Source organism: Montipora capricornis, chromosome 10 (genome assembly GCF_036669925.1).
Source record: "Montipora capricornis isolate CH-2021 chromosome 10, ASM3666992v2, whole genome shotgun sequence".
In the NCBI taxonomy this organism is placed as follows: domain Eukaryota; kingdom Metazoa; phylum Cnidaria; class Anthozoa; order Scleractinia; family Acroporidae; genus Montipora; species Montipora capricornis.
Window position 1 is genome coordinate 63,837,094 of NC_090892.1, and position 14,116 is coordinate 63,851,209.

Here is a 14,116-nt window from a genome sequence, read left to right on the forward strand (position 1 = left end):
CATATCTAACTAAATATTAAATTCAATAAAGAAGCGTCGAAATTATAAAAATTGTACTAGGTCAACTTGTCTAATAATCTCGTACCCAGATCTCACTCTTGTCTAATATATCTCTTAAAAGACTTAAAATTCGTTATGTTTCTAAACATATTCGGAAGTGAATTCCAGAGTTTCGGACCAATATAACGGACTGAGTTCAAGCCATATGTAATAGACTTTGGCTTGGGTAGCGAGAGAATATAGTCACCTCTTAAATTATAACTAACGTTCTTCCTGTGAACTATCAGGTCTTGTATACTTTTGGGCGCTAAGGAATTGTGAACAGCATTAAAAATAGACAAAGTAATTTTAATTAATCTTTGTTCATCTTTGTTCTTTCTTCCTTAGCAACCATTGTCTTTCTGTTTTCCCTTTTAACTTGTAATAGTGTCTCTTAGATTTTAAACTGGTCATCTCTAATGGGGAAAAGATACCGTTAACAATATAAATGTGGTTGTACGAACACAAGTTAAAAGGGAAAACAGCTCACTTCCGTTAGCGTCCCCTGTTGTCATTAAAAAGCGGAATAAATGAAAAGGAACTCAGGGTATGAAAATATCATCCGATATCTGACCCATTTTTCTGACATCGTTATAGCGATCTTTTGGCAAGTGAAACTGTCAAATCTCTTATCCGCTAACTTATAGACATCAGTGTTACTTTCCAAACAAAGAAAAAGCAACATTCGGACTAGAAATAAGATCAATTTCTTGGAATATTTGACTTTTTATGTTTTGTTTTGTCCTCCTATAAAATAAAAAGCACTTTGCCCGCATTTACCGATAGCTACTGATACTGATGTTTACTAACCCAAGGGCATATTTCCGCTGCGGCCCAAGATATATATTGACCATGCAAACTTTTCCCGATTTTTCAACTGAAAAACTGATTTCCCAGGCCAGAGGTTGAAACACTTTCCGATGTTATTACGGAAAGCAGAATATAGTTGATTAATGAAAATGTCTACAGTCAGTTTATCACGGTTAGCTTTATTATATGACAGCTGCTACTCGTGTTATTTAAGGGATTACATTTTATCGCAACTTTCATCATGTTTTCAGTTCCTTAGCTTGACATATTCAATTAAAGAGATTTCGACGAGTGGAATAATTTTCACATGTTTTTTTTTGTATTTGTCACGGGCCATTACTTTGGTACGCCGAGGAGAAATTTTCTTAGTAGATTTCCTTGTTCTGAGAAGCAGTTCAAACTTTTACTTTTCTTTTCGCTTATTCACCATTTGATAGATTTTCTTGAATCGAGTTTGCTACTTCTAATTATTTCTGAAAAGCTGGGCTTGAGCTCTTATAAATTTTCTGCGTACTGGCAAATTTGCATTGCCTTACATCGATCTGCAATTCAACGGATGGGCATTGTTTTTCTGTCAAATTGTTTATTTTTTGGAAAATCAACGGCCATCACAAACGTGAAGCTGTCGACTGTCGCTTTTTAAACTCGGGAGCAGTCTGCTTCAAAGCTCTGCATCAACTGACGTATTTAAGGACGGAAGCCGTATGGCCAACGTGACTTTGACCTGGAGATATTAAAATGGTAAATTGTTGTAAAAATGCTGTTGCCACCAGAACGTGGGTCAGTCATTCGACGAGACGAGGAAAGAAATGGACATTCTTCTAAAGCAACTCTGCCAATCGAAACAAGCAGGCGACGAGGTTCGAATTCTCGACTTCCTAGCTTAGCTACATTGGTAAGTCTCCACGATTTGACTTGTGGATATGTTATCAGAGAATAGTCGTGTTACCCTTAAATTAACTTTACTGCAAATCCAGGCCACGAAACAACTCAGTTACCCCTCATATTCCCAATCCATTATCTAGAACTACTTTTGCTCTATGACGTTTTTTATTGAAGAAAACGGGAGGAAGTTTCATTTGTTCACTGTTCTTAACTAAAGAGTTACGAAATCTCTCATACACCCACTGAGCGGAGACAATGACGTAGTATTTTACAGCAGCAGTAGAAAAATTGGTTATACACGAATTTTGAGAATAGCAAATCTAACTTTTATTGTACTGTTGCCACTTCAACATATATGAAAGCTCAGTCAACAGGGAATAAAATCGCTGAATCATTTCTTTAAAAAATTAACATATCATTGTACTATGGCCACTGATAAGCTCTTTGGACTGACAAAAAGAATCAGTTATCTTCAGAAAGATCAAGTAAGTTTATCTCTTTTTAAAATTGGTGCTACCACTTATTAAAGAAAAATATATATCTATGTTGAGAAAATCTTGTGATGTAAGATCTTCGAGTGAATAGTTGACAAAATATTTTTTTCTAGTAAATCGCATAAATGGTTTCCGGTTTTGACGACGACATCAAAAAAGTAGCGTTGTGTCGTCACGAAAAGCTGATCAAATAAAACGCAACTCAATTACGTTGGCAATGAACGTTGTGGACATCTCTTCAATTTGTTTTGCGCAAAAAGGATCTTTTTGTTGAAACAGCCAAATTACAGCAAAATAAAGCTTTGTATCGTTTCGCAAATATTAGCGAAATTGGTCATTGTTAAATGGCCAGAAGAATATTATTCGTGTTTCATTTTTAAAGAAAAGTGGAAATAAAAAGGTGTCCAAAGGCTTCAGCAACCAGCTAACCTGGAAATTTATTTTTGTAGCATCAATACTTAAAACAACATCGAAAAGATGTCGTTTCAAATATTACAAGAAAATTAGCATATAAAAAATAAATAATGAATTTCTGCCAATTTGAGCGGAATACTTTTAAAGTCATTATTCCATACTCAATTCATAGGACCCCACTGAGTTATTTTTTGCGACAGCTTATTAGAATCGGGCGAACATCCAACATCCAGGAGGTCTGGGACTCAATCCCGGTCGGACCAATAATAACGGGTCTTTGGTGATTAAAGAGGAAGTTTGGTCTTCATGGAAATAGATCGAAATTCTATAGTTTTCGAAAAGAGGAAAGGCTCCTGTATATCTGAATAACTCAATTAAAATTACTTTGTGAACGTCATGGCAGAAACTGTCGAGCAACAAGAAATGTTTTTTAATAAGGACGATGCCTACTATTGTTATTGCGCATACGTTCTGCACATCTCGCGATACTCGGATTTCTTATCGGCGATGCTTAGCAACACAGGGATATTTTTGCGCGGCTTAAAATTATGCAGAGAAAGAAGATCTTAGTAAGTACTATTAGTATCCAAAAAGAAAATTGGGGGTAACCGTGCATTTTTCAGAGATAATAAGCTTCAATTGGAGAAAGAGCGCCATACATGGCTTTGTATTTTATAGCTTTTTACTGAATATTGTTCATGAATTATCTTTGAAAAATGCGTGGTTACCCCCAATTTTCTTTTCCGATTTGTTAAGGTCTACCGTTGCCGTATAATCATAAACCGGGGCAAAAATATTTCTGAATTAGTAAGCACCCGTCCTTAATTCATTAAATTTCATTCAACTCGTATACATGGAATTACTACTAATTTGGATTGTTTCATTACGCTGCTTACACTTGCCGTGATTGGTCGAAGTGATTACTTTGGTATTTCATTAATTAACGACACTCAATTGAAACTGCCGCCTCTAGAATCCCGTACACCCGTTACAGGGGCACCCAACGAATCTGTTCCTCACATTATCTGTTCCCCAGAGGAATCTAGCTGGCTGGCAAAAACACAGGTGTTTCGATGAGGTGGCTGGGAAATTTTGTCATTGATTGAGGTTTTGCCTGGGAATTACTGACTTTTTGTAGCATTTCAGACTGACAAAAGTATATCTAGAAATTGTATTACAAAGGAAGAAAAGTCAGAACTTGGACTTTTCGGTAAAATGGGGCAGTACTAGTGGTGAGAGCTCTCGCTTCCGGCCGCTGTGGCCCGGGTTCGATACCCAGAATCCGCCTCATATGTGGTCTGAGTTTGTTGGTTCTCTAATCTGCTCCGAGAGGTTTTTCTCCGGGTACTGCTCCGGTTTTCCCCTCCCCTCCCTCAAAAACCAACAATGGTAATAGCAATAAAGATTATCATCATAAATTATTTTTTCCGTTATGATTAAATCATATCATATATTCGTGTATGAAAATTTATTGTCCTTAGTGAATGACCAAGCAATATTCGCATGATCAAGTTACTGTCTTACCAACTTTTTGAAAGGCTTAAGGGGGATGAGAGAGTCTCAATAGAAACTGCAAATCCGTAAAGGAAATTGTCACACAAAAAAATATTGAAATAAATGAAATAAAATAAAATTTAAAAACCTGCGGTTCTCTATAAAATGGATTTACAAATAGGTGGATAATCTGAAAATTCACTTCAATGTTGCCTGAATGCGAAATCAAGGAAAAAGTAAACTCAGTCACAAACTGAACAAATCATCTGAAAGCCAACCCAAAATTGGCGAAATCAGCAAATGCCCGGCACCTCCTGTTTTCGGCAAGAAATCATCGCGACTGTAAATTTAATATCTACTCGGGAAACATTCTTATTGCAATTTTATATTACGGTAGTTATTTAATGATGACATATTGTTTTGCTGTAACTCGATATTTGCGGATGTTACGGTCAGAAGAAATAATTTGTTAAGGCAACAGCTGTACCATAAAACGTGTTTGCAGATTGATCAAGATACCTCAAAACGCTGTCGTCATAGCGTTTACAAATTTTAGTTCTCCTTAAATGACGATTTAAAGGGAATTTTTGTATTTTCAAAATTTAATCGAGAGTGCTTTTTTCCTCTTCATTTGATACCTCTAGAGTGTGAAAAGAGTCTTTTATCTCGCTCGAGAGAGAAAATCTAAACTCCTTAGTCTTCAGTCAGAAAAATTAAGAAACCACTGCAAAGAGATACTACTTTCTTCACTAATTTTAAAGGTGACAAATTTACAAAATATATAACATCCGAGAATTTTTTTCTGGTTTATTTTGTTTCCCTTGAGGCAACTGATCATTCTAGAAGTCACTGAGAAGCTTCAAAACAGTGAGTCGTTTATTATTAAGACGTTTAACGAAGTCTGTAAGTGGTGCAGCCAATACTAGTTAACACCAATGTAGAGCATCTATCGATTAAATATAGGGAGGCAGCTTACAGCTCATACATGAAACATGAGTTCGATGCGCTTCTAGTCAGACAAACAAATGTTTAGAAATGTTTCTCAACCATACGGCAAACAACAGCACCAGTCACTGCAACAATATTTCTTTTTGTTAGCATGAAACTGTTCCCAGTTATTAATATAATTTTTTGATTTGCTTTATATTTGGCGGATATATTGCTTTGACTACGCAGTGTGAGAATTTTTCGAATCACATCAAAATGCACACAGGATGTTGTGCATAATTTACATAACATCCTATTAAAATTGACGATGTCAACGACATTTTCTGTGTTTTTTTGTACTCCTGGAAACGAAATACCATAACTAAAAGCCCTCTTCGGCGTCATGAACGTGACGAAAAATAGAAAAACATGATTACTTTTGGCTCAATCGTTGAGAAACTATAACTTCACTGCGCAGAAAAAAAAAAAAAAAACCTGGAAATGCAATCGACAAGCTCCGATTGTCTAGTTGTTCAGAAAAGATTGAAGGCTGAATCATCTTTTAGTCCTCCATCAGAAAATGAAACCGACACAGATAGTGACTCAGGTGCTTTCACAGCTCATCGGCAGCGAAAGTCGAACGTCGATGAAGCACACCGCTTATCCACCCCGGAGATGATCCGTCATGCATTTAACGTCGCGGTCATCAAGGTGAGTTGTTTTCAGTCATTGAAACGGAGCAAATAATATTCCTAGTTCGCTAATCAATGGCCAAAAAGAGGTTAAGATTCTTCAATTATCTTCTGTGGGTAGAAATTATGATGATAATTGTAAAAATTAACTTTGAAGAAGTTCCATGCGCGTTGCCGTTCATCAGGTTTTAGAAAAAAAAAGATGAAATTTTCGTCGTTCAGTTGTCAACGGCAATATTTTCATTGTGCAAAGAAGCCGAATCAAGCACCTGTCAAATGATACCTTTGTATTAAAAGTAGCACAAGATCATAAGATAGAGAGTTTCTCTTTTTTCCATTTAAGTTATCCATTATTTTCTCACATTTCTTTAAAGACGTGCTTCTTTTGGTCATAAGGCTTTCCGCATTGTCATCTCCTTCAGTGTTCAATGAAAGAAAGAAAAGGCCTTGTTATACAAGTCAAGTTTTTCTAATTTCCGTTTCCTTTATAACTTCACCTTAAATAAAAACAAAAACTGGTCATTTCTCATATTTTCCAGATACATCTTGACGAATATGCGCATATTTTATAGAAACACCGCATTGAAAAACATCACATTTACCAAAAATTCCCTGTTCGATCAGTTACATCCTTTTTTGTGTTTCATATAGAATGCCGTATTGCAAAGCTATGACAAATAAATATCACACTACGCACAAAAAGACTCATCAATCAAAGCCAATCAAATTTTCTTATTTCCTTTTGGCCTCATGGTAAGCGGTTTTTAATTTATAACAGCTTAGATACTCGTTTTGTTTTGTACGCTACCCTGGAGTCGCTAGTTCTGGCTCCTAACTGAGAAATCAGGCCGAAAAGAATATAGACAATTCAGCATCTCATAGGAATGCTACACGCACTTTATTGCTATTAAGGGCTGGCAGTTTTTCCTGATCTTTTACCGACTGATTGCGTTTACTGGAGAACAAATCTCTTTGGGAAAGAACTTATGAAAAACGTTCCTCATAAACTTGCACAGCACGAATTCAGGGTAGTTAAAAGCAAGACATTCTAGCTCTCAAGTCGTTTCGTCAATTGGCATTCCCAAGAGAAGAGGCCCACAAAAGAAATGAAAATTCCAGTCATTTTCAGTAATTAGCCAAAGAAAAATAACGAATGATTAGAGATTTAGTATCCGCGGAATTGGTAACAAAGTACAGAAGCGGGTGACCGGGAAAAAAAAGGTGGAGGGGGGGGGGGGGGGGTGGGGGAGGGCATAATTTTTGCGCATGACAAAAGGTTCAAGGAAAATCATGCTATACATTGGGGGTGGATCTTGAAAAATTATGAATTGATTTTATTGTAGACAGTTGTACATACACATGGCCCTAAAAATAATTTTGTTTTGACGTTTTCTCAAAATCATGGCAATAATTCCCCCCCCCCCCCGCCTTGCATCTCAGGCCCTCGGCAACCCCTTGCACGTGCCCCTCTCCAGCCAAACAAAACCTGTCTACAGGTCTGGATGGCAAAGCAAGAGTGCTTAAAGTAGGGTGTTAATTTATTAACATAACGTGGCGTTGCAAGGGGTGTAAGAGTGGGCCATTAATTTTTGTGCTTGGATTCAAGGGTGGGCTACCGAGGCATTAACTTTTGTTTCACTAAGAGGGATTGGCCACTAAAATTGTGTCTTTCAAATTCGATTTTTCGGGCCCACCTAGTCCGGTGCTTTATGACCAGTCCCTCAAATGGCAAACGGCAAACGGCAGTCTGGCAATAAAAGCATGAAAATAAACTTATTTTCTCACGTGTCTCCCTCAATTGAAATGTTGCTAGATGTCTGTAGCTAAAAGCAAAAATGAGCTGAATATATGCATAACAAGTTTCTTCGATTTTTGGCAAAGCGCAAATTTTAGTCTGATGTTTGCCGTGAGCTTTCTAACCTCAGTGGATTAGGACTTTTATATGTATGAGCATACTTTGAATAACAAATCCCGCTGACCAGTCACTTGATTTCTTTGCGGTGGTTCCAGTGCGAGTCCACCACGTTTGACTTCGTTCCCAGGGCTTTTTCGGGGTCGAGGTTGCACCACCGGGGATTTAATTTTAGCATGTTGCGTTTGATCTGGAATATTTTTTCTGCTCCTTGATGTAAAGCGCATTTGAGTGCATTTATAACCGAGAGATTCGAGAATAAATAGCGGAGAAAGCTCATCTTAGCTCGAATCCTGGCTGGAATCCTGGCCGGAATCCTAGCTGGAATCCTGGCTCGGATCCTAGCTCGAATCCTGGCTCGAAGTCTAGGTATCCTCCGGTTCAATTATAGTTCAGCTAGCTAATTTGTAGGAGCGAAAAAACCCGGGTAGAAATGATGTTAGTTGAACGGGAACTTATAATGTGTTCGTTAGCGGATGTTTCCTCATAGATCTTTTCCTGTGCGCCTTGTGTTCATCCACCCAGCATATTTGTACAATACACCATTGTTATCTGCGCTATATTCATATTCATTCTTGAATCCCGTGGCTGGGTTGGAACTGCAGCCAGCTGATTTACGATGGGAGAAACAATTCTCTGCAACTCCATGTAAATTTAGCGGGAATATCATACGAAGAACAAAATACGTTTTTAGCATTCTGTATTTATGAAAGGAAATCCATAAGAGTGCAGTTCAGGTCAAGGACGAAATTTATGATTTCAAGAGAGACATTTATCAAAGATGACTCAGGGATACTTGGAACTGAAATATTATGCGTAACAAAATAATTATTTTATATTGTTCTAGTCTGATTACTGGGTCTCTATCACAATTCTCTGCGAGAATTATTTAACAATAAGATTTACATGAATACGTTTGATTCACTATCTTATTAAAGCTTAATTCGGAATGTTGTTTGACAAACTAAAACTTTTAAATTAAGACATGATTATTCGAGTTGTGAAAAGTAAATATCATTGCTTCGCTTCCTCTGTTGGCCAAATACGGTAAAAAGATCACCTCCCATTAATTTCCACGCGAAAACCTCAAACTTTGACGCAAAGAAAACTTGGTAACCAAATAACTGATTACGAGATAATCAATTCCAGATAATTTTCGAGAATTATGCGATCATAATGTTAACAACCTTTCTTAAAAGTTTTTCGTGTTTAAAACAATAGAACATAGAATGCCGGGCTTAAGAAATACGACAAAAAACCAGCGTGCACGCTGCATCAGGGAAGAAAGGCAGAGAGACGACAACTGGCAAACGCTAACGCATTTGGTCCAATTTCGGGTATTTTCATTTAAATATTTTTTCCTCCTCTTGAGATGACTCTGATTTAAAGTAACTGACGCCAAATAAGCCGTAACACCTTATTCTTTTTTTTTCTTTATTTAATTATTTTATGTTGTCATCTCGATAAGGCGTAAAGAATTATATTTAACGTGATCGATGACTGCTTCGAATCATTTCTACCCAAGATCAAAAATGCGTTTTGCACTAATCAGTTTTTTTAACCGTATAGGACAATCATGTTGTCGCTATAATTGAAGAATCACAATTTCGTTCCGTTTTCGCGGCTTTCTACATTAGTCTTTATTTGCTTTCCAAACATTTTTAATTCTTTGTATTTTAGTTCAACATCAATCATGGAAGGAGTTAAAACTTTTCTTACTAAAAAAAATGATCTTTTACGAAAATCATTGGCTTAATTAATTGTAATGCGTAAGTTCTTTTAGTCAAACTCGCCCACAAATACGTTACAAATGTGAGGCAAAAAACAAGAACATCCCAATTACCACAAGTAATCTGCACATTGATAATCATGAGGATTTTAATTTGGTCAACACAAAGTATACATGTACAAAGAACTGAAAGGATTAATTGAATACCACAGCAAAACGAAATTTATGTTTTGACAATATTATTATGATCGACCAAGCAGCAAAAAGATCCGTAATGCAGCGGCTTAATAAATACCCAGTACAATTTGTTTACTTTTCCTGCTGAAATATTTAAAAAATACAGTTTGCTTTTGCAATAAGTACGTTATTTTTAATATAGGTTACCGGCTTATTGCATATGCATATAATATTAACAATACGCTAATGCATTATGCATTTTTTTTTTCGCTTTGGATATATGTTGTAAACACTTCGTAACACGTAATGTTAAGAAGCGATATTTGCAGCGTCAGTTAATTACCTACTTTAAAACATTGTATCTGATCCCGTCGTCACATATTTTATGCGGAATCGCGGCCTAATCCCTAGGCCATATGAATGATGATTAAAGACTTAGGAATTGATTATGGAACTTTAAAGATAATTTCATTTTTTCTTTTTTTCTCTTTCTTTAAATTCATCCGCAATTATTTGTCCTTTGGTAAGGTTTGCTGAACAAAACAAATGATAACAATTCAACAGCGTATAACAACAACACATTGAATATTTTTCCCATACAAAGCGTCGAAGACAATCTATTTAAACGGACGCTGTCATGGCAATTTTGACGTTTTCTGGTAAAAATTCAATCAATTTTACCTAAAGCGTCCATTTTGAACGCATTCAAAATCGTTTCTAAATCATTTGTGACGTGAATTTAAGTAAATCTAGAAGAAAAGGATTAGCCAAAAAGTGTTTTTATCGAATTAAGGGAATTACAACGCGAAAACGTGAAAGGCGTTCAGCCAACGTTCTAACGTTACTTTCCAAGTTTAAACCAACTATTTCTTAGCCATCTATTTCCAAAAACAGGTCTAAATAGCTTGTCCATTAAAATAGTTGTTAAAAGAAATCAGTTTTGTCATCAGTTTGCGGCCGCTATTAAGAAAACAAATCAGTGCCATTTGGAGTTTTAGTATTACTAAAAATAGCGTGACATTTGCTTCTCTGACAACAAGGCAAATTAACTCATTAAGATGCCTATCACCTCAACAAACGTTTCCGCTTTACTTATTCTCCAAAATCATCCCAAATGGATAGTGTTGTTTTTAGAACCTTTTTATTGAAAATTCATTTTTTTTATTCGCTTTGAAAGAAAGGAAAAGTGGTGATATTTTTTTTTATCTATAACCGAGCAATGAAGGGAAATGGGTTCGATACCAGGTTGACGTCACAGGTTACTGCAGAAGTCTGTGACGTAAACCCTTTCTCCTTCATTGCTTGGTTATGCACAGGGGGCCCACACAATCGGATGTGTAGCCGATTGTTATTTTATAGTAAATGTACTGGATTTACCGTTTGCTTCACCTATAGCGATATATCGTTAACTATGTATGTAAATCAATGATAAATAAACGTTGAATTACCTTACCTGTGGTTTATAGTCGTCCTTTTACCTCAAAAGCGGTTTTTTGAGCGATCTTGAGTGAATTTGAGTTCGCCGTTGACTGTTCCATATATAAGAAGTTCTTCTTATATATAATTCTTATATAATTCCTTCAAGATCGCTCAAAAAACCGCTTTTGAGGTAAAAGGACGACTATAAACCACAGGTAAGGTAATTCAACGTTAATTTATCATTGATTTACATACATAGTTAACGATATATCGCTATAGGTGAAGCAAACGGTAAATCCAGTACATTTACTATAAAATAACAATCGGCTACACATCCGATTGTGTGGGCCCCCTGTGGGTTATGGATCAGAGAATGACCACTTTTCCCATCAAAAGACTTTTCAATCAAAAGGTTCTGGAAACAACAGAATGTAGTTGGGACGATTTTGAATAATACATAAAGTGCGGTGTTGTTGAGGTGATAGGCACTTAAAGTTGTTCTCCTAACATAAACATTTGTAATCACAATGCTCCTTACTTGGCGTATGTTGTCTATAGTTTTTGACTTTTAGTTTTTTTTGCAAAAACCAGCCTTTAGATTTTGGTAAAAAACGACTTGCCCTTAGCTTTTTCCTGTTCTCTATTAAGGATCGAATATGTTCAACGTATAATAAAACTACATTTTTGTAATTTCATTTTACAGGGAAGAATCAACTTGCGTTTCATCAATAAAGATCATCATGGCGGGCTTCACAAAGCAGTTCTCAATGGCAGCGAATCCGAGGTCGAAAGTCTTATATCGGCTGGGAAAGGTAAGCTAGAAGTTTTCCTGTCAGTTTTTAGCCACCTCCGGTTTGCAAAATTTGTCAGGTTTACTGTCAGTTTAAGCCAGTCACCACGGGGCCTGCCTCTGCTTGTCAATGAGTCAGTCAGTCGGTCAGTCAACGAGAAGTGGTAGCACGTTGGTCGCTTAGCACGTACATGATTTTATTTACCCGAGTCCTCGTTACTTGTACATTTCAATTGTTGTGAAGTGACATCTCGAATATCCACGGTTTGCTACGGGAGGCCATTTCTAACCTAGTCCGAGGTTTTCTCGGTCCAATGGGAACCCATTTCCATTACAAGGGCAACCCTCAGATGGATCACATGGGAATAAAGATAGCACTAAAACTTATAGTCTGATAAATGAGTCGGCTTACGATCAGTCTCTATGTAATACGGTAATGAATCGTTTGAGCCAGTTTACCGCTAGCCTGCGTAGCAAGCGTTTTCGATGTTTGGCCGCGCGAAAAATGGAGCGAGACAATACATGAGGTGGGGGAGGGGGAGCTCGCCCCATTTTTGCGCGGACTCTCTCAAGTTCCCCGATCGGAAAAGCTTGCAACAGAGGCTAGTAAACTGCCGGTTAGAATGTTTTGAGAACTTAGGCCCAAGCCACCACCTTTCTTGCAGACATAGACGCACACGACGAGTATGGTAAAACGCCACTACACTGTGCTGTCGGTGCACAGAAGCTGGAAATTGTGCAGTGCCTTCTGCGCTACAAACCTGATGTCGATGCACATGATGATCGAGATGACACGCCACTCCACACCGCAACAAGAACAGGCAACCTAGAAATTGTGCTGGTAAGTCCAGTGTATAATTGCACAATCTAAATTTGCTAAAGCCACGTAATCCATAGCTGCGTGGCCGCGTATGGCCTACGAAACACCAGCAACAAATTAACGTTCACCTTGTACAGGGTCCATCCCTTGGAACGTATTGGAACCTTGTGAGGCCAGCTCGAGAGCCTACCCTAAAATGGCCAGGAATCCACAAGTCCCAAGAAATCGTAATTACTTTAAGGATTCAAAATTCGAGTACACAATGACAACAATTTCGTCTCCTTCTGACCATTAATAAGTGGAATTAGAGAACTCCATTTTATCACTTTGCAAATCCCTTTTCGTGTATTGGCTTTTTGGCAGCATGCTGATTTACCGGTAGTATTTCCAGCCTTCCATTTACGGAATCTTAACTGTAGCCAAGACAAATTCTTAGGCTATAGAAGTGTTGCTACTTACTCTTACGGAGCTTTTTTTGGTTGATTGTAGGCTCTATTGCGTGACGGTCACGCCAATCCCAACGCCATCGGTAATTCTGGATGTACAGCACTCCACATAGCAGCTCATTTAGATCACGTTAATAATGTTGCTATCTGCAAGATTCTGGTACGGTTAAGCCCAACTTGTCAACCCTTTTTGTGAAGCAGGTTTTATTCTGAGAGACTTATCAGTAGAGGCTCATTATTTAATATTTTATTCGTCTTCAATAGCTACAGCACAGTGCTAAGTTACTGTCACGTGATCACAAGAACATGACTCCGATTGCCCATGCTGCCTTGCACGGCAGCTTTGACGTCATGGTTTGTCTGTTTAATCACTGTAAGTATGCATATCTGTGAATCCGATAAAAAAACCTTTAGCTCATAAAAAATCTACAGAGCCTCTCACAGAATGAATGTAATATTCTGACAGTTAACAAAGCCTTTTGAATTGCAGCAAAGGGACAAGGAATCTCGCGAGATGACCTTCTTCTTCACGTGGATAACACGGACAGCACACTGCTTCACCTTGCTGTAGAGAGTGGAGTTGCAAAGGTACTCAGCATAGCTTGCCAATAATAACCAGAACGTTTAATCTGAGGATAGAAAAAATTTAGATTTAGATATGCGTAAGTTAAATCAGTGTCTCCTGAAAGGCTAAAATTGTAAACAGTAGGATTATTCTTCCCTAGGTCGTCAGTTTTCGTTTTTAATAATAGAGAACTTTAGATTCCAGGACGAGAACGACTACGAGTACGAGATTTTCTCATAGAACAACAGTGAGAACGCGCAAACCAGCGTCATTTTGGCTGGAAAAACGTGATACCGTCGTCATTTTAGTGCGAGGTTTTGCAAAAATGACGTCGTGTTAAAACAAGTCGACAACACAGTATCAGTTTTGGCATTTTTCGATTAGCAAAAAGTCTTAGTTGCGAGCACTAAGAATGACTGAGGAACCTATACTGCTAAAAAAAAGTAAGATTAATCGTCCGGGTTATAATCTTGTTAGCATCACCCAACTAGTGGACTAATGCA

General features: G+C 37.5%; 1 protein-coding gene across 3 annotated transcripts in view; it reads left to right on the top strand.

Annotated features, from left to right (window-relative positions):
* The first annotated feature begins 1,177 nt into the window (after positions 1-1,177).
* LOC138019352 (transient receptor potential cation channel subfamily A member 1-like) overlaps positions 1,178-14,116 on the top strand; it is a 50,731-nt gene continuing 37,792 nt past the window's right edge. Inside the window, exons 1-6 of one of the 3 annotated variants that reach the window (XM_068866119.1) lie at positions 1,178-1,744; positions 11,696-11,804; positions 12,448-12,623; positions 13,092-13,208; positions 13,313-13,421; positions 13,539-13,636. In XM_068866119.1, coding sequence (XP_068722220.1) covers positions 1,607-1,744; positions 11,696-11,804; positions 12,448-12,623; positions 13,092-13,208; positions 13,313-13,421; positions 13,539-13,636 — 747 coding nt within the window. In that variant the 5' untranslated portion in view covers positions 1,178-1,606. Of the gene's footprint in view, positions 1,745-5,412; positions 5,775-8,831; positions 9,005-11,695; positions 11,805-12,447; positions 12,624-13,091; positions 13,209-13,312; positions 13,422-13,538; positions 13,637-14,116 lie in introns of those variants that run through there. The other 2 variants (XM_068866118.1, XM_068866120.1) reach the window with 2 other exon arrangements.